Raw genomic sequence first — 24,402 nt, forward strand, 5'->3', positions numbered from 1 at the left:
TTTATTATAATACTCTATTACATATATTATACTTTTGTAATATGGTGTTCCTTTTGCCTTAGAAGAATCTGTTACTATAGAGCTGTAGAAAGGTTGTTTTTAAGTGGAAATGGACACTCAAATACTATGCTCCTGATACACATGGATACAAATGGAAGCTAGCAGTCTCACGAACTTGAGAATATTGCTTTGGCATTGGTAACTGGTTCTGTGAGCAATGGCAATCCATTTAACCAGTCAGACTCAATTGTCTCATCTGTAAAATAAAGGGGTAGAATTAAATACTTTCCTGGGCTTACATTTTATATCACAGTTATCTTTATTCTTTCGCCTCTTCAACCTCTAATATACAAGCAAAAATGAAAAACGGCAGTTGCAGGATGCCTATTTATTTATTGAAAATGGTGCCATACTCTTTAAAAAACAGCAAACTAAGTTAGTTTTGGAAACTAAATTTTTTTTTTCAGATGCTATGTGTAGTTAGCCTAAGCATGCAGACAACACAGAAGCAAAATCAATACTGCTCTTTCAAGACACACCCTTAGATTCAATACAGGTCTACAATGTCTGTGAGCAGGTACACTCTGGCAGTCAGAACGCTCAAGTTTTTATACATGTAGCAACATCCACATATATTACATAACACCCTGAGTGGTGTCAGGGCAGTCTTTTAAAGCAAATACATTAATATTCCTGCAAGGCAATGAATAATCATATTAAGTGAAGTATGTAACCACTTTAGTCTTTCCTCAGTTCACATCAGATTTTGCCACAATATAGTTCTGGTTACACCAAGTTTAGACACCAAATGGTTCACAAAAATATTTCAGTTTTCAATGTTTTATGGATTTTGGAATTGCAGATAAGGGATTGGGGATCTGTCTTAATTATCAATAGTGAAAACAACTACTGTTTTGAAAACACAATGGAAAATTCTGTACCTCCTCCACACGTGGCATCACAATCTTCCCAGCCTGTGTGTGTCCACATGAATAGGGGCTCAGGCTCTTTAGAGCTCTGGTTCTCTGGAAGAGGGTCTGATGGAATAGTATATTCATAGTGAAGGCCGTAATTCTGATCTTGAAACAGCAGCACCTACAATATATAAAAACGATGTAAGGCAGATGGGTCAAATTAGAGAGCACTCAATCTGAATGATAAAACTGAAGATACTGATGCCCTAAAATGCATGTTACATGGCATCCATGCTCCCTTAACATGTAGTAGAGATGTGACATTACTGCCTAAATGTTTAAATGGTCATCCTTAAAAAAAAAAAAGAAATGGAGCTCTAGATTTACCTCTGTGCTAAAGACATCACAAAGAAAATCCCACTGGAATGAGGTCAGAGATACCAGGTCATTTTCTGTCAAGTTAATGGACAAGCCTGTTTCCCTCAAAAAACAAAAAACTAAACCCAATGCCATCGAGTTGATTCTGACTTATAGCAACCCTACAGAACAGAGTAGAACAGCCCCATAGGGTTTCCAAGGAGTGCCTGGTGGATTCGAACTGCTGACCTTTATGGTTAGCAGCCGTAGCTCTTCACCACTACCCTACCAAGGTTTCCATTTCCCAAAGCAGGGTGCATGTATGAGAAGACTTGGGGTTGTACACATATGGGCAAATGAAGGAATGTGTGTCCTACCTAATTTCAAGATATGACTCACAATCTAATATCAAATGTAGCCTTTCCATTCATATAAACAGAAAAGATAGATAGAAAGCCCCTAGAGCAATGGAGGATGAGAATAGCAGCCTTTGAGAATCCTTCTGCTCCACAAGGGTGGGGAACTTTGAGACAACTGGAGAATAAAAAGTTAATTTCATGTATGCTTACAGCTAACTTGTAAACCCTGGTGGCGTAGTGGTTAAATGCTATGGCTGCTAACCAAAAGGTCAGCAGTTTGAATCCACTAGGCACTCCTTGGAAACTCTATGGGGTGGTTCTACTCTGTCCTTTAGAGTCGCCATGAGTTGGAATTGACTTGACGGCAGGTTTGTTTTTTTTAACAGTTAACTTTATTTTTGGGAAAGTGGCTGATTTTCCATTTGCAATAAAGATAGTTTTCTTTAAACATAAATATATGTTAAAATGAAATTTTTAATAAATGTTAACTGAATATATCCACGGTTATGTACAGGTATATAAACAGTTCAATAAACCATGAAGGTGTACGAGAATAGCTGAAGTTTGGGCAACACTAGCCTAGACCATAAGCAAAGACCATGTCTGCTTGTTCTCCACTGGCCCCAGTGCTAGGTTCAGAACCTAGATCATGGTGGGTACTCATAAACATATTTAAATTAAAGAAAAAATGAATGAGAATAGATGTTTCTTTATAAATAATGTTTGCACGAAATATGTCAAATAAATGCATGATATATATCACTTTTTGAATCTAAGGATTTATAGGAGCAATATATAGAATACAATGTGATACATAAAAGCATACATTATATATACAAATTTAAAAATTACACTGAATTATTACAGAGCTTTGCTCAATATTTAACCTGTATGATGACAGTTGTAGGGACAGGTAATTCAGAGTTAACAATCCAAGGCGGGGGTGGGGGGGTTGCTATGAGTCGGAATCAATTCAATGGCAATGGGGTTTTTTTTTTTTTTTTTTGGTTTTGGAGGGAAAAATGAAAAGGCACCCAAGTTTAAGGGTTTAAACATTTCTATTATATTTTATTTATTTCCTTTTCTCAAAGTTCTGTTCAATATATCAACAGAATGACTAAGACATTTTAATGTGCAGATTGGAGAATTACAAATCAAAGATACCAATAATAAAAACAATAGTTTCCAAGTTCAAATTTGCCTAACATGTTGGGTACTAGTTCTATGTTTGTCACATCATTATTTTGGCTTTAAAAATCTCATTTGATTTTACCAATAGAAGTAGCTTTCAGCTAAATGAATTTTCAAAAGAGAGAGATTGACTTACCTTGTTTATGGTCATAGCCAGTCTATTAAATAGCTTTCAAATTGATCAAATGAGCATATAAATAATAGCTATTAGCCAACTTATTTAATTAAATGAAGACCTGTCTATTTTTCATAGTAAGCTACCTTGTCATTGATAGAAATTTAGATTGCCCTTGAATGTCTAGTGCCATTTAAAATAGAGACATTGGCTACAAAACTATTAGCTCTTTCTTAAACCATTTCAGGTTGGCAGCATTCTTTGCAAGAAGGAAAGTGTGACCACGTTACGGTAGAGAGGCACAGACTGAGGCATAGTAGCAGAAGGTATTGCCTTTCAAAATTCAGTACCAGCTTTCAATCTGCAATAGTCATTAAAGAAAATTATCTTAGAAGTGTAGTTTCTCTTGGATTACTGAATAAATCCAGGTCACACTGATGCCTTCTTTTACACACAGTTCACTGACTTTAATTATGCTTCATGCTTCCAGGAAAAACCTTGGTAATTACCAGCTAGATTAAGAATTCTGTAGCAAGGAAACGCCCTCTGCTCAACACTGAGGTCTCACATACACTGCTTTAAGATTTTGAATTGGAGGCTCGGTCGTGTTCCGTGAAAAAGGCAGGTTGCATTTATGTGAGGTAAGCAGCCTGATGGCATTGTCTGTAACCCAATCATTAAAAATATGTTTGCTGTTGATAATGTTGTTATTCTAAGTGACCCAATCATGGAAGCAGCTAGGTATTGGTCATACAATGTTTTTTCAATCACTTTTCTTCTTTCTCCAGATGGCACAGTGCACAGAGTGGCGTTTCTGGTTCAAATTAAAGAATAAGGTCCAAAGGAATGGTGGGGAGAGGTACAGAATAATTATTCAAAGTATACATATACCTATGACCCAAGGCTGTTTCATGTAAAGACTTACATCTACGCTTTATATCAGGAGAGGCAATACTTAGCTTTTGTTGTTGTTGTTTAAATCTGTAAAATGGAGTAATAATACACACTACACAGGATTATTGTGAAGATTAAATGGTATAAAAAAATGTAAATGGAATGCTACAGTTAGCCACATTATAGTATTTTCTTTCTAGACATTCACTCTCTGTTAGTTAATGTATGTTTTTAGAAAAAAGCGAAAAGAAAACTCATTGCTGTAAAGTCAGTCCTATCTCATAGCGATCCCATGTGTTACAGGGCAGAAGTGAGCTCTGTTGAGTTTTCTTGGCTGGAATCTTTAAGGAAGCAGATCACCAGGGCTTTATTCTGTGGCACCAACCTTTAGATAAGTAGTCATTTGATCCACTCAGGGACTGTTTTAAGAAAAAAAAAAAAAATCCTTTGCTGTCAACCTAATTCCAACTCATAGTGACCCTATAGGACAGTGTAGAACTTGCCCCATAGGGTTTCCAAGGAACAGCTGGTAGATTTGAACTGCGGACCTTTTGGTTAGCATTCGAGCTCTTTACCATTGTGCCACCAGAGAGGGTCCTTATTCTCTGGTAATTCACCTGTACTTTGAGCCTATGTTTCCTGAAATATTGTGTTGCTCTTGTAATTATTACTGTTTTTTAAATATCACGACTTAAAGCACATTAAAAAAAAAAAAAAAACCCTCCCTCTTAAATAATTTTAAAGGTCTGCCTGACAATTCAAATTTGGAAAAAGGTAGATAAAGCATGACAGGAATGTCATTTGTTGCTAGAAGTTGGTTATGCAATGTTATCATTCTTTCCCTCATACCAGGAGGTGTAAAGGTGTTGTGGTAGGACCTTTGGCAGAGATCTTCTCCCAGAGGCCTCGTCGTAGGTAATGGACTGTCGTTCCTGCTAGGTTGAATGCTCCAGAGTGTTCAATTTTCCAGTCACTATTAATAGACTGTTTGCCAGCATCTCGGAGAGCTATAAAGAGGTTCAAAAATATTATGAGTATCAACAAGTCAGCATTGTTGATCAATACTGAGTTCACATATTTTGTCAAAATCATTCCATTCATTTCTAAATGGACAGGTCCACACTCTGACATACAACCTAAGGCATCTCCTTGTAGGCCACATCCTTACTAATTTCCACCTCTATACCATGGCAAATGCCACAAACTCTCTTTCTTCTTCTCCTTCTTTCACTACTTCACACCCACATCTATCTGCCTACTCCAACCTTCTTGGATACTTGATGTCTGTATCCCTTATTTTGGTCCTTAATTTTTCATGTTTATTTTTAAATTCTTCTTTTATATATTTAAAGATACTAATTATGATTAAAAAGTTTTTTTTAATCATAATTATTTTTATATTTTCTGTATATGATAAGACTAGTTACGTCTTTGCATGTTTGATTCTGCTCTCCCTTTTTTCTACCATGTCTTGCTCCTGGTGTCCATTTCCTTTTTTATTTTCTGAATTTGTTTTTCACTATAAAATTATGTTGATTTTTATAAAAATTTTTTGAGGCTTGGTTTGAAGGTGTAGTCCTTTTAAAAGGGTTTGTGTTTGCATATGTTAGCCACCTTGGTAACCACATTAAAATACATGTTGCATTGAGGGTTTGGGACCTTACAGTTAAGGAAAATTGGTGCTACAAAATCATGTGAGAGTTTCTTTCAGGTTACAAATTCTCAGGGGAGTTTTTCTACCTCCACTACTACTAATGCCAATATAAACATAGTTCCTTTCTTCATCCTTTTGTGATTCAAATTCATTTCTATCTCTCCTTCATACTGGCTTGTAGCCCTTTGGTGTCTTGGTTCATGTAGGGGGTAAGCTGTTAGATTTTTTTTTTTTTTTACCCTGTTAGAATCTCCACTTTGTAAAGGCCATAGGCCTTGTTGTCTGTCCACGGTACCGCTGCGGCTCTCAAAGTTCAAGTTTAGTCACCAGCATGAAGCAGGAATGGGGCTTCAGAGTTAGCTTAATACTTGGATTCCTGCTCTCACTTTGATTTTGGCATCTGAGGGTTCCTTGATTTCTTTCCAGTTCAGTGGCAAATGTCAGAAGTTGAAAAAAGTGTTTAAAAGTGGTTTTTTTTTTTTTCATTTTGTTCATCATTTTAAATTGTCTTTTGCAAGGTATGTCCACAGTAGGTAGCATGCAACACTGCCAGCAAGGTAGATTGGCCTATATATATCCTTTTTTAGATTTTTAAAAATCACAAGTCATAATGATTTTGTAAAGATATATGGTCTACCTGAAGTACTCTCCATTTTACACTTTTTAACAAATTAGTAAAAAAGTAATAAAGCTACAGTCTTCAGGAAAGCAGGTAATAGTTGCACATGGGAATACAGTTCAAAGAGAGAGTAATGAAAAAGAATAATTGTATTGGGAGAGGATTAGATATCTCCTATGAGATAATATATTGTTTGATGTAGACAAGTTAATTTGTTAAAGAATGATGAGCTTGCCAAGGTTCTAGTTTCCTTTCTTTTTGCTAAAACCATTTTCAGATGAAGATTTCCAGCCACTTCCTTCCTATGCCTAAAGGAGCCTTTAGTAAATGTGATTTATGATGTGTAGCCTCTGCCAGATCTTTAGACTTGGAATCTAGGACTTCAGTACTGTGCCATTACTTTTTTCCCAAAACATGCCCCTCATCCAGGCACCTTATATCAGTAAATGGCACTACTACTTGCCCAGTTGTTTAAGTGAGAAACTTACAAGTCATCCTTGAATCTTTATCCTCTGTCAACCCACATAGCCATTTTTTCAACTAGTTTCATCAGTTCAACTTCTTAAAAGTTCTCTGGGAGCCACTGAGTTTTATGCAATCCTATTATTATTATTATTGTTACTTATCTTGTGTGGGCCAGCATCATCTCTTAATTAGATTATGTGAGTGGTCTCTTTGTTTCCATTCTTGCACCTTTCAACTCATTTATCAGGATAATTATTTTTTTTTTGTCAGTTAAGTAAGTAAGGACACTTAGTGGTTTCTGGAATAAACACTGTAATATATTAGAATTTTCAACATGATTTAATCTCCAGAGTAGCATTCTGGATGTATAGGAGCACAGAGGCTATTTTTTTATGTAAGTAAAAGATCCTAGTAATTCAGGCCCAAAGCTAAGCACAAGGACAGATATGAGATTCAAGTTTTCAATTGTAAGGTCTTTTAATACGAAAAAGTAATTGGGGATTTGTTTAGAGATCTTCAATGGGGAAGGAAGACAGAATTTGGAAGAATTGAGAACAGTGATTAGAGAAGAAAACAGTCATTTTGTGACTTCTATCCCCTGAGCTGACTGTACACAATAAACTGATCACATTAGTAAGAAAAGAAAAAATAAAGGGGGGGGGGTGGTGTTCAATGAGGAAATTTTAATATATGACATATACTTTGAAATCAGAAGTGTTGCATGGAAGGCAATGATTTAAAAAGGACAGGATAAAAAAGAGGCAGCCTGGTTTATTGCCTAATAATCCAGATACTATGTCCATGCTGTTTAAGTTCAAATCCAGGATCATGGAATTTCAGATATGTGACATTGGGTAAGTAACTTAAACTATCTGTTCCTCTGTTTCCTCATTTTTAAAAATAGGGATGCTAATTTACCTATCTCACAGAGTTGTTGTAAGGGTTTATTTAATGGACATACAAAATGCACTGGTCCATACTAATTGCTATGTAAGTGCAAGCCATCTTAAGAAAAATTCAACAATCTTTATTATTTCGTGTGTGCTAAAGTCTGCTTTAGTTATTGCAGACACAGCACTGATCAAAATGATAGGGTCCCTGTCTTCATTAATTACTCATGGGGAGAGATAATAAAAAGGCAAGTATATAAACAGATAAAAAAATTTCAGACCCTGATAAGTGCTATAAGGGAAGTGAAGCAGAACAATGTGATAGAAAGGGGCTTGTTTGGGGGTGACAGTGGGTATGGATAGAAAGTGACAGATTTGATTAGCTGACAGGACTTGGTGATGTAGTGGATTAGAGTGGTAAAGAAAATAAGGAATCACAGAGGATTCCTACTTTTAGTATACCAAAACCAAAAAACCAAACCCGTTACCGTCGAGTCGATTCTGACTTACAGCAACCATATGGGACAGAGTAGAAATGCCCCATAGGGTTTCCACGGAGTGGCTGGTGGATTCAAACTGTTGACCTTTTGGTTAGCAGCCAAACACTTAACCACTGTGCCAACAGGTATACTGGGTAGAAATTAGTGAATGTGGGAGCTATATAATGTTCCCCTAAAGATATCTACATCCTAATTTCTGAAATCTGTGGGCGGTACTATATTTATATGGCAAAAAAAAAAGAATTTATAGATGTGATTAAGTACAGGATTTTGAAATGGGGAGATTTTTCTGCATTGTCCAGGTGGGCCCTAAATGCAATCACATGTACTGTTATAAAACAGAGACAGAGGGAGATCTAAACACTGAAAAGGAGCAGAAGGCAATGCGACCATGGAGGCAGAGACTGGAGTGATAGAGCCACAAACAAAGAAATGCCAGCAACCACTAGAAGCTGGACAAGACAAGGAACAGATGTTCCCATAGAGCATTCAGAAAAAGGACGGCCCCGCTGACATCTTGATTTCAAACTTCTGGCCTCCAGAACTGTAAGAGGATAAATTTCTGTTGTTTTATGCCCCCAAATTTGTGGTAATTTATTACAGCAGCCATGGGACACTAATACAGAGACAGTTACTATAGTGGGGGAAGGCATTTTGCCCAGTGTTTCCAAAAGCTGGATATGAGAGCCTTAATCTGAATTTAGAAATCTGTGTTGATCTACTTGTGCTTACATGGATTTAAACAATGTTTCGTTGTTGCCGTTAGGTGCTATCAAGCAGTTCCTACTCATAGCGACCTTATGCACAACAGAACAAAACACTGCCCGGTCCTGTGCCATCCTCATAATTGTTGTTATGCTTGAACCCATTGTTGCAGCCACTGTGTCAATCTATCCCATCAAGGGTCTTCCTTTTTCACTGACCCTCTACTTTACCAAGTATGATGTCCTTCTCTAGGGACAAGTCCCTCCTGATAATACATCCAAAGTATGTGACATTGTACTAAACAATGTAGTAAGTAAAAATAGATAAAATTTATATATGGGTAATGACAAACGAGGAAACCCTGGTGGTGTGGTGGTTAAGAGTTCGGTTGCTAACCAAAAGGTTGGCAGTTCAAATCCACCAGGAGCTCCTTAGAAACCCTGTGGGGCAGTTCAACTCTGTCCTATAGGGTTGCTATGAGTTGGAATGGACTTGATGACAATGGGTTTTAATGATAGATAAATGTGTGTGTCATATGGCGAAGGATTTTTTTTTTTTATTGTTTCCTCAAGTTTTTCTACTCCTACAAAGCAAATCCTGATAAAAAAAAAATACAATCCTACTGTAGACCTTTTCAATGTTGTAGAGTAGAAACGATCATGTAAGATTGGGTTATTTAGCATGAACAAATGATTTCCCTATTTAAACATTATTGTTCTTTTAAGAGAGAATAATGAGGACAGTATTTCTGTAAAAAAGAAGGTAAAAAGGCTTTCTTTAAAGATAATATAAGCACGATATGCCATTTCACATGACTCAGATTAAAATTTTAATGCATAAGAAATGTGTATGTTGACAACCAATATTTTCTTTCACATTTTTAGAATTCATTAATTGGCCTAATTAAAATGTTCAAATAACTGGTATAGTCCTTCCTACAAGCAATATATAAACATTTAAAAATCCTCTCTTCACAGGTGAGTTCAGCTGAAGTGAGATGAGAGTAAACCCCTTCCCAGTTAAAAGAAAAAAAAAAGAAATCTAGTTCTTTTAGGATGTAGAAAAGAAAAAAAAAAAATCTGTAAGATTTCCTAATTCTAAAACAATCTTTTTATATATTTGTATATATATACACATATAATTAATATGTATGTGTATTTGTGTGTCTGTACATGAAATAAAATATACCCAGATCCTTCAAAGAGTTTTTTTAAACATTAGACTAACACATGGAAGTAATTTTTACTCCTTAAAAACCATACAGACAACCAGATTGCTTTTGTTCCTGGGAAGTCCCTGGGAGAGATGGAAAGAAATTCCTACTTGATATGACATGAGGCGCTTCCTGGGAAATTCAAACATGTAACTAGAAACAGATTGACTTTCCTCCTCTTCACAGGACTCTCAGGAGCTGGACTAATACTTGGATTGTCTGTGTCTGTGACAGAGGTTACCTAAATAGCTATGTGCCGGCTTTTCCTCCACAACTTTGATTCTTCTTGCTCCAGCAGGTATCACCAGCACTTCTACGTAGCCTGTAAGAATTCATAAAAAAATGAAATAAATTTTGAGTTCTCATAAGAATTTTTTTTCTTGACTGACTTGCCTTTCTAATTTTTCGTTTGGTTTTTGCTCTGCTATTTCACTACCCGTGGAAGAAAACTTATGTATAAAAGCTGTCACAATCGATTAGGTGTCCATGGGTTTTTTGGTTTGGTGTTCAAGTGGAGCAGCTTCTTGAAAAAACGCTGAGCCTACAGCACCATCAAGGACAAATAGGCAATGATATTTTACATGTTAATGATATTTTACATGTTAAGTTCACTGATACTTTAAGAACTGAGAAAAAGCACAGTGGGACAGCCTGGTTAGAAACATTGGATCTTAAAAAAAGCATTGGATCTTAGAACAGAGTAAATAACCTGAGATTCTGTTCTAGGGGTTCCTTTAAGTTAGAAAGCGTGGAGGAGGAGGAAATGCAGCAGAGAGAACACAGCTGGCCTGGAACATGTCCCCGTCCCAGAGTAGGTATGTATAGGACAGAGTGACAACGCATTCCCTGGAGATTAACAAAGGGTTTTGAAACTGGAACTGGAGACAAGTGCAAGACCTCACAAAGCAAGCCAGCGTCACTTCCCAAGGTGTCAGACAGCTAGAAGCAAGATACAATTAGCTGTCTCTTAGGAAAGGCTTCACAGCAGAAATTAAGAACGTAGTACTTCAAGTGAAATAAGATGATAACATAAAGTGATACAAGAGAGCACCTGCAGAAAAATGTTAGAATCAAGATGGCAACTAGTACAGAGTAGGGATAGAGACAGCAAGATGCCTACTTTTGGCTCAATAGTTATGTTTTTAAAAATTATGTTAAAATAATTTTTAATGTTCTTCTGAATATTTCTGTGTAGGTCCATATATCTTATAAAAGGCTCATTTCAAAGTTTTTGTTTTTAAAGGCGACATAGCTAATTCCAGGGTTGTCTCTTGTTTCTTAATTTTTCAAAGTACTGAAAATGTTTACACTTACTTGGTATATACCAAAAGGTAGTATACGCTCCACCTGGTGGCTGTGACTGGAATTAGAGGCATGTGCCTTCAGAATCATAATTTCCATTCAGAACACTGCTTATTCAGTTGAACCATTTGGAGTACACCAAACATAAAAACACTATCACTGTATTCCATGAACAATAGAGGCAGCAGTGAGAACAGAAACATATGTTTATGTCAATTTGTACATAGAAGCAAGGTAAGATTGTCTCTGCCCTCAATAAGCTTATAATCTAATCGGAAAGACAAAGCATAAATAACTTTTATATATACATGTTAAATAAAACTGAAAAATTACATTAAAGAGGTAATAAATAAAAGGATATGGTTAATTCCTTACTAAGGAATATAAACCAGAGCTTTTTAAACTGTCCCTCTTCCCTGATCTCATCATGTCCCATAAGATTCACTGCTATTTTTGTCATAGAAAGAAATAGTTATATACATTATTCATGTTGACAAACACTGGTATCAGCTCTAATCATTATGATTCAGAGGAGAGAGCACTTCCTATAGCCACAAAAAGCTTCACAACAAAGTAAGTAGATGAACTGTCTTTGAAAAATGGATAGTATTTGGATACATATAGAAAAAGGATGAGTTCACTGTATGTCAAATACAGTAAAGCAGTACATGGCATTTTCATATCAAACAAATGAAATAATTCTGACAGAATGAGGAACTATAAGAAGGTGGCTCTACTGAGAGTTTAAATGCAGCCCCAGAGCCTGAATTCATCAATGTGAAACTACTGAAAATTCTATAGCAATAGAATTTGGTAATTAGATCCTGGTTTGAAGAGGCTTTATCTGACAGCAGTATGCAGAATGTCTAGGGGATACAGTCATGGATAACAGAGGTCATGAGACTAACGTAGAAATTCAGGACTGGTAGAGGATCTGACAGAAAACCCAGAAGACACTGTGAAGAAAAAGAAATTGCTGAACTTGGTGACCAGCAGAAAATAGGGACATAAACATTGAAAACAATGCTTTATTATTACTTATGTGAGAATGGAAACATTATTTACAGGAAAATAGAGGTAAAGAGAAGGTCTAGTTTGGATGACGTTTGATAAGTTCAGCTTTGCAATTTGTATATTTAATGAAACAGTATCCCATAGTAGTAAAAACATCCGGTAAGAATGCTGGAACCTCTGGAACTCCAGAGAAAGGCTACTGATGTGAGGCATTCTTACAGATGTGGTAGTTTAAGCCATTAGACTAAGATGGAGAAAGAAGTCAAGGACTCAGCCTTGGAGGATAGCCATAGTTAGTTAATGGAAAGGTTGAAAACAGGAAAGAAGACAGAGAAGGAAAAATTACCAGCACGGGAGGAAATCTGGTCTATTTTGGTATAGATGGTTCCTATGGATTAGAATATTTCGAGAAGTAAAGTTGCTAGTCAACTGTGTTAAACCTGTACAGATATCAAAAGAAAGGTGAAAACAAGCGGTCCACCAGATTTCACTGTCAGGAGGTAATTGCTAATCTCTGAGTAAAAGCATTTAGTATAGAAAAGATGCTAAATTTCAGGATGCTAAAAAAAAAAAAAAAGAATAGTAGCTGGAGAAAGGGAGAGATAATGTGCGTAAATTCCTGACTGAGTTTAGCAGTAAACTCCAAGGTATTTGTGCATTAGAGAAAAACCTATATTTAAGTTTACAGTTTGATCTAGAGCAACTCTTGATTATTTGTTCCACTGGAACAGTTTTGAGAACAGATGAGTTGGACTGTTTAAAGAAGAAAGATGGGAGAAACATCAAGCAAAAATGATATGAAAAGAAAAAGCCAACGACTGGGGGCTTAGCACTTCTTTAGTAAAATAAGCCTTTTGACAAAATTGAGAATGTACATTTATTAATAGAGATAGATATGAGAATGACTACTTCAGATGACACAACCTTGCTTGCTAAAAGGAAAGAGTACTTGATGCACTTACTGATGAAGATTAAAAACTACAGCCTTCAATATGGATCACACCTTAGCATAAAGAAAACAAAAATTCTCACAACTGAATCAATAAGCAACATCATGACAAACAGGAAATACTGAAGCTGTCAAGGATTTCATTTTACTTGGATCCACAATCAACACCCATGGAAGCAGTGGTCAAGAAATCAAATAACCTATTGCACTGGACAAATCTGCTGCAAAAGACCTCTTTAAAGTGTTCAGAAACAAAGATGTCACTTTCAGGACTAAGATTGCCCAAACCAAGCCATGGTATTTTCAATCACATCATATGTATGCCAAAGCTGGACCATGGATAAGGAACACTGAAGAAGAATTGATACCTTTGAATTATGGTGTTGATGAAGAATATCGAATATACCATAGACTGCCAGAACAAATGTGACTTGAAAGAAGTACAGTCACAATATTCTTTAGAAGTGAGGAAGGCGAGACTTCGTCTCCCATAATTTGGACATGGTATCAGGAGGGACCAGCCCCCGGAGAAAAACATCATGCTTGGTAAAGTAGACCAAAAAACCAAGCCCGTTGTTGTCGAGTCAATTCCGACTTAGAGCGGCCCTAGAGGACAGAGTAGAACTGCCCCACAGAATTTCCAAAGAGTGCCTGGCGAATTCTAAACAGCCGATATTTTGGTTACAGCCTACTCTTTTTTTTTTTTTAATTTTTATTGTGCTTTAAGTGAAAGTTTACAAATCAAGTCAGTCTCTCATACAAAAATTTACATATACCTTGCTATATACTCCTAATTGCTCTCCCTCTAATGAGACAGAACACTCCTTCCCTCCACTCTCTCTTTTCATGTCCGTTCGGCCAGCTTCTGATCCCCTCTGCCCTCTCATCTTCCCTCTGGACAGGAGATGCCAACATAGTCTCATGTGTCTACTTGACCCAAGAAGCTCATTCTTCACCAGTATCATTTTCTATGACATTATCCAGTCCAATCCCTGTCTGAAGAGTTGGCTTTCGGAATGGTTCCTGTCTTGGGCTAACAGAAGGTCTGAGGACCATGGCCACTGGGGTCCTTCTAGTCTCAGTCAGACCATTAAGTCTGGTCTTTTTAGGAGAATTTGGGGTCTGCATCCCACTGCTCTCCTGCTCCCTCAGGGGTTCTCTGTTGTCTTCCCTGTCAGGGCAGACATTGGTTGTAGCCGGGAACAATCTAGTTCTTCTGGTCTCAGGCTGATGTAGTCTCTGGTTTCTGTGGCCCTTTCTGTCTCTTGGGTTCATAATTACCTTGTGTCTTTGCTGTTCTTCATTTTCCTTTGCTCCAGGTAGGTTGAGACCAATTGATGCATCTTAGATGGCCGCTTGCTAGCATTTAAGACCCCAGACGCCACTCTCCAATGTGGGATGCAGAATGTTTTCTTCACAGATTTTATTATGCCAATTGACGTAGATGTATCCTAAAAGCATGGTCCCCAAGCTTCTGCCCCTGCTATGCTGGCCTTCAAAGCATTCAGTTTATTCAGGAAACTTTTTCGCTTTTGGTTTAGTCCAGTTGTGCTGACCTCTCCTGTATTGTGTGTTGTCTTTCCCTTCACCTAAAATAGTTCTTATCTACTATCTAATTAGTGAAAGCTCTCCCTCCCTCCCTCCCCCATCTCGAAACCATCAAAGAATATTCAGTTTCTCAAGTTCTTATACTAGTGGTCTTATACAATTTTGTCCTTTTGCAACTGATTAATTTCACTCAGCATAATGTCTTCCAGATTCTTCCATGTTATGAAATGACTCACAGTTTCATCATTGTTCTTTTTCGATGCATAGTATTCCACTGTGTGAATATACCTTAATTTACTTATCCATTTTTTCTTTTTATTCATGCATTGATGGGCACCTTGGTTGCTTCCACCTTTTTTCTATTGTAAACAGTGCTGTAATGAACATGGGTGTGCATATGTGTGTTCATGTAAAGGCTCTTATTTCTCTAGGATATACTCCAGGGAGTGGGATTGCTGGATTGTATGGCAGTTTTATTTCTAGCTTTTTAAGGAAGCGCCAAATCAATTTCCAAAGTGGCGGTACCATTTTACATTCCCACCAACAGAGTATAAGTGTTCCAAACTCTCCACAACCTCTCCAACATTTATTATTTTGTGTTTTTTAGATTAATGCCAGCCTTGTTGGAGTGAGATGGAATCTCATTGTACTTTTGATTTGCATTTCTCGAATGGCTAATGATCATGAAGATTTCCTCATGTATCTTTTAGCTACCTGCATGTCTTCTTTAGTGAGGTGCCTGTTCATATCTTTTGCCCATTTTTTAATTGGATTGTTTGTTATTTAGTAGTTGAGTTTTTGCAGCATCATGTAGATTTTAGAGATCAGGCGCTGATCGGAAATGTCATTGCTAAAAACCTTTTCCCAGTCTGTAGGTAGTCTTTTTACTCTTTTCGTGAAGTCTTCGGATGAGCATAGGTGTTTGGTTTTTAGGAGCTCCCAGTTATCTAGTTTCCCTTCTGCATTGTTGGTAATGTTTTGTATACCATTTATGTCATGTATTAGGGCTCCTAATGTTGTCCCTATTTTTTCTTCCATGATCTTTATTGTTTTAGATTTTATATCTAGGTCTTTGATCCATTTTGAGTTGGTTTTTGCTCATGGTGTGAGGTGTGGGTCTTGTTTCATTTTTTTGCAGATGGATATCCAGTTATGCTAGCACAATTTGTTAAAGAGACTGTCTTCTCCCCACTTAACAGACTTTGGACCTTTGTCAAATATCAAATGCTCATATGTGGATGGATTTATGTCTGGATTCTCAATTCTGCTCCATTGGTCTATGTATCTGTTGTCATACCAGTACCAGGCTGTTTTGATTACTGTGGCAGTATAATAGGTTGTAAAATCAGGTAGAGTGAGGCCTCCCACTTTGTTGTTCTTTTTCAGTAATGCTTTACTCATCCAGGGCCTCTTTCCCTTCCTTATGAAGTTGGTGATTTGTTTCTCCACCTCATTAAAAAATGCCGTTGGAATTTGGATCAGAATTGCATTGTATCTATAGATGGCATTTGGTAGAATAGACATTTTTACAATGTTAAGTCTTCCTATCCATGAGCAAGGTATGTTTTTCCGCTTATGTAGGTCTCTTTGGTTTCTTGCAGTAGTGTCTTATAGTTTTCTTTGTATAGGTCTTTTACCTCTCTGGTAAGATTTATTCCTAAGTATTTCATCTTCTTGGGGGCTACTGTAAATGGTATTGATTTGGTGATGTCCTCTTTGCTGGTGTAGAGAAATCCAACTGATTTTTGCATGTTTATCTTGTATCCTGATACTCTGCTGAACTCTTCTGTCAGTTTCAGTGGCTTTCTTGAGGATTATTTAGGGTTTTGTCTGTATAAGATCATGTCATCTGCAAATGGAGATACTTTCACTACTTCCTTGCCAACCTGTATGCCCTGTATTTCTTTATCTAGCCTAATTGCTCTGGCTTGGACCTCCAGCATAATTTTGAATAAGAGTGGTGATAAAGGGCACCCTTGTCTAGTTCCCAATCTCAAGGGGAATGCTTTCAGACTCTCTCCATTTAGGATGACATTGGCTGTTGGCTTTGTATAAATGCCCTTTATTATGTTGAGGAATTTTCCTTCTATTCCTATTTTGCTGAGAGTTTTTATCATGAATGGGTGTTGAACTTTGTCAAATGCCTTTTCTGCATAAATTGATAAAATCACGTGATTCTTGTCTCTTGTTTTATTTATATGATGGATTACACTAATGGTTTTTCTAATGTTGAGCCATCCCTGCGTACCTGGTATGAATCCCACTTGGTCATGGTGAATTATTTTCTTGATATGTTGTTGAATTCTACCGGCTAGAATTTTGTTGAGGATTTTTGTATCTAAGTTCATGAAGGATATAGGTCTATAAATTTCTTTTTTTTTGTGGTGTCTGTACCTGGTTTTGGTATCTGGGATATGCTGGCTTCATAGAATGAGTTTGGGAGTATTCTGTTCTTTTCTATGCTCCAAAATACCTTTAGTAGTAGTGGTGTTAACTCTTCTCTGAAAGTTTGGTAGAACTCTGCAGTGAAGCTGTCACGGCTAGGGCTTTTTTTGGGGGTGGGGGGTGTTTTGATTACCTTTTCAGTCTCTTCTTTTGTTATGGGTCTATTTAGTTGTTCTACCTCTGTTTGTGTTAGTTTAGGTAGGGCAGTGTGTTTCTAGAAATTCATCCATTTCTTCTAGGTTTTTAAATTTGTTAGAGTACAATTTTTCATAGTAATCTGATATGATTCTTTTAATTTCAGTTGGGTCTGTTGTAATGTCGCCCATCTCATTTCTTATTTGGGTTATTTGCTTCCTCTCTTGTTTTTCTTTTGTCAGTGTGGCCAATGGTTTATCACTTTTGTTAATTTTTTCAAAGAACCAACTTTTGGTCTTGTTAATTCTTTCAATTGTTATTCTGTTTTCTATCTCATTTAGTTCTGCTCTAATTTTTATCATTTGTTGTATTCTGGTGCCTGAGGGTTTCTTTTGTTGCTCTGTTTCTATTTGTTCAAGTTGTAGGGATAATTCTTTGATTTTGGCCCTTTCTTCTTTTTGTGTCTGTGCACTTATTGATATAAATTGACCTCTGAGCACTACTTTTGCTGTGTCCCAAGGGTGCTGATAGGAAGTGTTTTCATTCTCATTGGATTCAATGAATTTCTTTATTCCATCCTTAATGTCTTCTATAGCCCAGTTGTTTTTGAGCAGGGTATTGTTTCTTTTTACCACTTTTTCTGTTATTGATTTCTACTTCTATGGCCTTACGGTCAGAGAAGATGCTTTGTAATATTTCAATGTTTTGAATTCTGCTAAGGCTTGCTTTATGACCTAATGTGGGGCCTATTCTAGAGAATGTTCCATGTGCACTAGAAAAGAAACTATACTTAGCTGCTGTTGGGTGGAGTGTTCTGTATATGTCTGTGAGGTCAAGTTGGTTGATTGTGGCACTTAGATCTTCTGTGTCTTTACTGAGCTTCTTTCTGGATGTCCTGTCCTTCACCAAAAGTGATGTGTCGAAGTCCCCTACTGTTATTGTGGTGCTATCTCACCTTCCAATGCTATTAGAGTTTGTTTTATGTATCTTGCAGCCCTGTCATTAGATGCCTAAATATTTAATATGGTTATATCCTCCTGGTATATTGTCCCTTTAATCATTATATATTGTCCTTATCTTTTGGCGTCGATTTAACTTTAAAGTCTATTTTGTCAGAAATTAATATTGCCACTCCTGCTCTTTTTTGATTGTTGTTTGCTTGGTATATTTTTCCATCCTTTGAGTTTTAGCTTGTGTCTCTAAGGTGTGTCTCTTGTAGGCAACATACAGACAGATCATGTTTTTTAATCCATTCTGCCACTCTCTGTCTCTTTATTGGTGCATTTAGTCCATTTACTTTCAACGTCATTATGGATAGGTAGAAATTTAGTGCTGTCATTTTGATGTCTTTTTTTGTGTGTTGTTGACAGTTTCTTTTTCCCACTTAATTTTTTGTGCTGAGAGGTTTATATTGTTGTTGATTGTGTTTCTGCTGAGTCTCTATTTTTTTCTTGCATTTTATTTTAATGTGTAGGTTAGTCTCCATTGTGGTTACCTTAATACTTACCTCTATTTTTCTAAGTTTAAACCTAACTTTTATTTCTTTATATCGCCTTGTCTTCCTCTCCATTTGAAAGATCTATGACTACATTTTTTAGTCCCTCTTTATTGTTTTAATGTTGTCTTCTTTTACATAATAACATCGCTGTTTCCCTGTTGTAAGCATTTTTTTATCTTGATTTATTTTTGTGATTCCCCTGTCTGGGTTGACATCTGATTGCTCTGTCCAGTGTTCTAGTCTTGGCTTGATACCTGATATGATTTATCTTCTAACCAAGGAACTTCCATTGGTATTTCTTATAGTTTTGGTTTGGTTTTTACGAATTCCCTAAACTTCTGTTTATCTCAAAATGTCCTAATTTCACCTTCATATTTAAGAGACAGTTTTGCTGGATATATGATTCTTGGCTGGCAGTTTTTTTCCTTCAATGATTTATATAAGTCATCCCATTGCCTTCTTGTCTGCATGGTTTCTGCCGAGTAGTCTGAGCTTATTCTTATTGACTCTCCTTTGCAGGTGACTTTTCATGTATCCCTAGTTCCTCTTAAAATTCTCTCTTTGTCTTTGGTTTTTACAAGTTTGATTATAATACCTTGGTGACTTTCTTTTAAAATCTACCTTATGTGGAGTTTGATGAGCATCTTGGATAGATGTCTTCTCATCTTTCACAATATCAGGGAAGTTTTCTGCCAACAAATCTTCAACAATTCTCTCTGTATTTTCTGTTATTCCTCCCTGTTCTTGTACTCCAAACACTCATAGGTTATTTCTCTTGATAGAATTCCACATAATTCTTAAGGTTTCTTCATTTTTTTAAAATTCTTTTATCTGATTTTTCTTCAAACATATTGATGCCAAGTGCTTTATCTTCAAGCTCACCAACTCTGCCTTCCACTTGCTCAATTCTGCTCTTCTGAGTTTCTGTTGAGTTGTCTAATTCTGTAATTTTATTATTAATCTTCTGAATTTCTGATTGCTGTCTCTCTAGGGATTCTTGCATCATATTAAATTTTCCATCATGTTCTTGAATAACCTTTTTAATTTCTTCAACTGTTTTATCTGTGTGTTCCTTGGCTTGTTCTACGTATTGCCTGATCTCCTTCCTGCTGTCTTGGAGGGTTCTGTATATTAATCTTTTGTATTCTGCATCCAGTATTTCTAGGAAGGCACCTTCATCTAGAAGATCTCTTGATTTTTTGTTTTGAGAGCTTTTTGAAATGATCATGGTCTGTTTCTTTATGTGATTTGATATTGATTGTTGTCTCTGAGGTATCTATAAGTTATTGCATTAGTTTATTTTATGTTTGCTTATTATATCCTAGCTTCTTGCTTTGTTTTGTTTTGGTATGCCCAAATAGGTTGCTTGAGTGAGGTAGCTTGATTATTTTCACCTTTGAAGCTCTGACTTTTTGTTACCAGATGACTAGAGCTGTTATCAGATATATCCATCTAGGAGTTGAATGGATTCAACTCAAGTGTCCAGGTAGCTGGTCATCAAGTGTGTGGCACAGGCTCTGTCCTACAGCCTTAGAGGGGCAGGGGTGATTGGTGTAGGTACCGGTATCTGGTTGCAGCAGGTGGTCACCCTCTGAACAAGGCAGGGGGTTGAGAACCATCCCCTGAGTGTCTGTGAGGAAAGCCCATCCTTGTTCCCTAGAGCATACAGGTGGGTGGGTTCTGCTGACGGACCTTGGGCACCCAATGCTTTTGACCGTAATGGCTGGGAGGTACCAGTTATCATTGGACCCCTGTTGTGGGTTGCTGGGTGACCTGAGTGGAGCCACCAGTCATTAGGCCCTTGACGTATAGGGTCGCTATGAGTCAGAATCGACTCGACAGCACTGGGTTTGGTTTTAGTTTGGTTTGGTGGGTAGGTGGCATTAACAGGCAAAGTGGTGTCAAATATCAAACCACCACACTGCTGAAATGGTTGCAGTCTAGCAGCCTACTCTTAACCATTCCGCCACCAGAGTTTCCAAAACCCATTGCCATGGAGCCGATTCCAACTCATAGTGACCCTATGGGACAGTGCAGAACTGCCCGATAGGGTGGTAAAGTAGAGGATCAGCGAAAAAGAGAAAGACTGTTAATGAGATGGACTGACACAATCACTGCAACAATGGGCTCAAACATAGCAATGACTGTGAGGCTGGCAAAGGACCGGGCAGTGTTTTGTTCTGTTGTTCATGGGGTCGCTATAGTCAGAACAAACTCAATGGCACCTAACAACCACAACAATTGTCTAGCTTAGAAGCTGGGACATGATGCCAATGATTTTGATCTCAATAAGTTTGATCCTCATATTGAACAATTTATTTTGTACAGAGGAAAATCCTATCTTATAATAAGAGATCTCATTCTTAGTTAGCCATCTTAAAAGCTAATAGCAACCATCATCTTCATGATAGTAACAATGATAAATACCACATTTTGAACAACTGCTATGTGCTAATCACTATTCCAGGTACTTTACATAAATTATTACATTTAAACATGTGGTAACATCCAAGGTAGATATTACATTTATAAAGTATTATAATCAGCTGACCCATGCTTTGAACTCAGATATATCTGATTCCACTATGTGCTTCTTGTTATGATTCACTGCTACTGTCTCATAAAACAAAATAGACAACACTCCCACTGGTTTGGCAAACAAACAAAAACTCCAAGAGCATGTCCTCCTTATGCAGGGTGAATGTCATCATCTTCTTATACCAAGAATAATACATTTTATGCACATTTTGCTCTTAACTAACAAAAAATTAACTAACATACACTGATAAACAACTATAGAGTTCCACAAATGGCCAAATACACAATTTCCCTTTTATTAACTTAAAAAAATGATCTCCTGGCTAGGAAGGTTATAATGAAAAGACATGACAAATATACTATGAAAAAGAAAACCACACATATAACTTCTTAAGTTTATTTTCTAGCTCCAACAAAAATGATTTAGCAAATTCTAAATTTAGCAGAGGGACTGGAAACACCCACATGTGTCTGCATATATGTTGCTCATGCAATTATACAGTGTACATGGCCAACTGGACCAAATAGGCTGCAATTCCTTCAAGAAATTCTAGAAAGCCCATAAACTAAAGGGATGAAATGGTCTCAAGAGGAATGAACACAACATTCCTAAAGTCAAAATAGATGAGGCCCATGATAAAATTATGGCTCATACAGAATTTTTTAATGTGAAAGTTCTCAAAAATGTAATATTTTATTACTAATTAATTTAACTAACATCAATGGATTAAGCCTTGTGCTTGAACAAAAATAGCCATGGTGTTTTTCCTCACTTAGCTTAAAGTCTAGTGAGGAAGGCAAACCAATACATCTAAAATTACCAATGTAATTAGAACTATACCTTAGGACACACCTATAGTGAGCATTGCCAAACTAGTCACAGTGACAGGAGGTACAGGTTGTTTAGAAAATATTTTCCTAAAGAAGTGATATTTGAGCTAAAATCTAGTGATGTCTAGGAATTAACCAGGCAGAGCTAAGAGGAAACTGACAGACTACATTTGTGGATTTGAAATGTTAGGAGGGAGCGTGGCCAAACTGAAGACTTGTAAGAAATGCAGAGGAAGTCTAATTAACCATGTGCAATATAGCAGATGACACAACCTTGCTTGCTGAAAGTGAAGAGGTCTTAAAGCACTTACTGATGAAGATCAGAGACTACAGCCTTCAGTATGGATTACACCTCAACATAAAAAAAAAAAAATCCCCACACCTGGACCAATAAGCAACATCATGATAAAGAGAGGAAATTTTGAAGCTGTCAAGGATTTCATTTTACTTGGATCCACAACCAAAGCCCATGGAAAAGGTATTCAAGAATATAAAGGACATATTACATTGGATAAATCTCCTGCAAAAGACCTCTTTAAAGTGTTTGAAAGCAAAGATGTCACTTTGAGGACTGAGGTGTGCCTGACCCAAGCCATGGTATTTTCAGTCACCTCATATCTTCCCTCTGAGCAATGTAAAACTAGGAAGAAAGTGATGTTACTCCCTGATATTGCTAATATTTTAGGCACCTCAGACATTGTCTAAGTAACAGATGCCATTAAAATAACTTACCTAAAGCAAACAAAGGAACAAAACAAAAGCACAAATTTAAGTGCAATAAAAATAGAGAGGTTTGAGGGAGAAAGCAGGGGATAAATATATCTACCTAACTACAGTCAGAATAGAAATTATTAGGTTCTTTTAACAGTATTTCTGTTTTCTATGATTAGTGATAAAATAAAGTGTTTTTACAATTTAACAAAGACTTCAGCGCTGAATGTTACCGGTATTCTCCAGCTGTTTACAAGCATATTAAATCATTAAGACTATTCTATAAAAATTCTAATATTTTTCAATTATTTCCATCTTTCAGATTTCATTTAAACTGCTGCAGTCTAAAAACGTCTCCCATAACAATCAAACTGAAAAAGCTTATTATAACTACATTGCTTAGTTGAAAGTCTGGGAGCCTGTTACAGCTAAGTAAGTCTTTTCTAAATGAGTCCTGGCAGATTTTGACTTGTGCCACCTGTCACCTTTTTCACAGCTTTGGAGAGTGAGATTTTGATCTGCAATTTACCCTGGGCCTTAGTTATTTTTAGGATTCAAGAACTTCAGGCTCGCTTATCTCTTATTCTGCTGAGGAGAAACAAAAGGTGAGATTCACCCTTTAGAAGGCTCTGACTAATTTCCTTTCCTGAAGAACTCTTTTATCTCAAATGAACTCAGTTTTCCTGGTTAGTCGAACATAAAGGGCTTGCTCTTTCTATCAAAACTAATACCTATTTTGGTCTCAGGTTTTATGGTATACTTTTTCAACAAGAAATGAATTTATACTAGAAAAAATTTTATATTTGTAATAAAGTATATTAATGATGATGTAAATAGAATCAAAAATGCTAAAATTGTTCAACAAATACATGTCCAGGTAACAGACTATTGTGAAGCAGAAAGTGTTTGCTTCTTTCCAGTAGGCTTGAGGACCTGAGTATAAAGTATTTTCTATAATAAATATTTCCGGATCTATATTTCAGCATACATAATATCACTTTTTCTTGTAGATGATCTTAAACATTACAATACATATGCCATGATTTTATCCTCATATCTCCTATTATTACACCAATTTACATGAGAAAAGAAAATAAGTGCAGATAACTTTCTGCTCTTAGTGTATTGGGAACATCGTTCTGCAACTTCTGACCCCCCTCTGTTATATGTTCTACCATGCAACACTGCCATAGACTCATTTCAAAAAACAGATTCCCTTAAAATTTAGTTGAAATGTTAAGAAAAATGTAGAAAGTGGTAAGCTGAAAACCTGAAGAGTAATATTGTCAATAGTTGCTTTAGGCTGTTACAAATCATTATTTTCTGTTAAACATGAGAGTTTGTATTGGAGAATAAATTCTGTAGAAACCTGATAACATTAGCCAATGCAAATTAGATTATTCCCTTGCTGCTCTAACTTACTAGATGCACAACAGATGACTTCATATTTTCATTATTGGGAAATCAGCTTGTTAGAATTTCTGGCTCATATCACATGTATTGTATGTCATCTCCAAAAATCATTCAATATCCATTGTGAAAGTCTTCCACAGAA

The 24,402-nt window shown here is 36.6% G+C and overlaps 1 protein-coding gene across 1 annotated transcript in view; it reads right to left on the reverse strand.

Moving 5' to 3' along the window:
* ADAMTS19 (ADAM metallopeptidase with thrombospondin type 1 motif 19) overlaps positions 1–24,402 on the reverse strand; it is a 326,216-nt gene that overhangs the window by 61,375 nt on the left and 240,439 nt on the right. Inside the window, exons 16-18 of the mRNA XM_064275572.1 lie at positions 10,118–10,198; positions 4,680–4,837; positions 942–1,095 (exon numbers count right to left, since the gene is read on the reverse strand). Coding sequence (XP_064131642.1) covers positions 942–1,095; positions 4,680–4,837; positions 10,118–10,198 — 393 coding nt within the window. The remainder of the gene's footprint in view (positions 1–941; positions 1,096–4,679; positions 4,838–10,117; positions 10,199–24,402) is intronic.

The sequence above is a fragment of the Loxodonta africana genome, chromosome 2 (assembly GCF_030014295.1).
Source record: "Loxodonta africana isolate mLoxAfr1 chromosome 2, mLoxAfr1.hap2, whole genome shotgun sequence".
NCBI classification, from domain to species: Eukaryota; Metazoa; Chordata; class Mammalia; order Proboscidea; family Elephantidae; genus Loxodonta; species Loxodonta africana.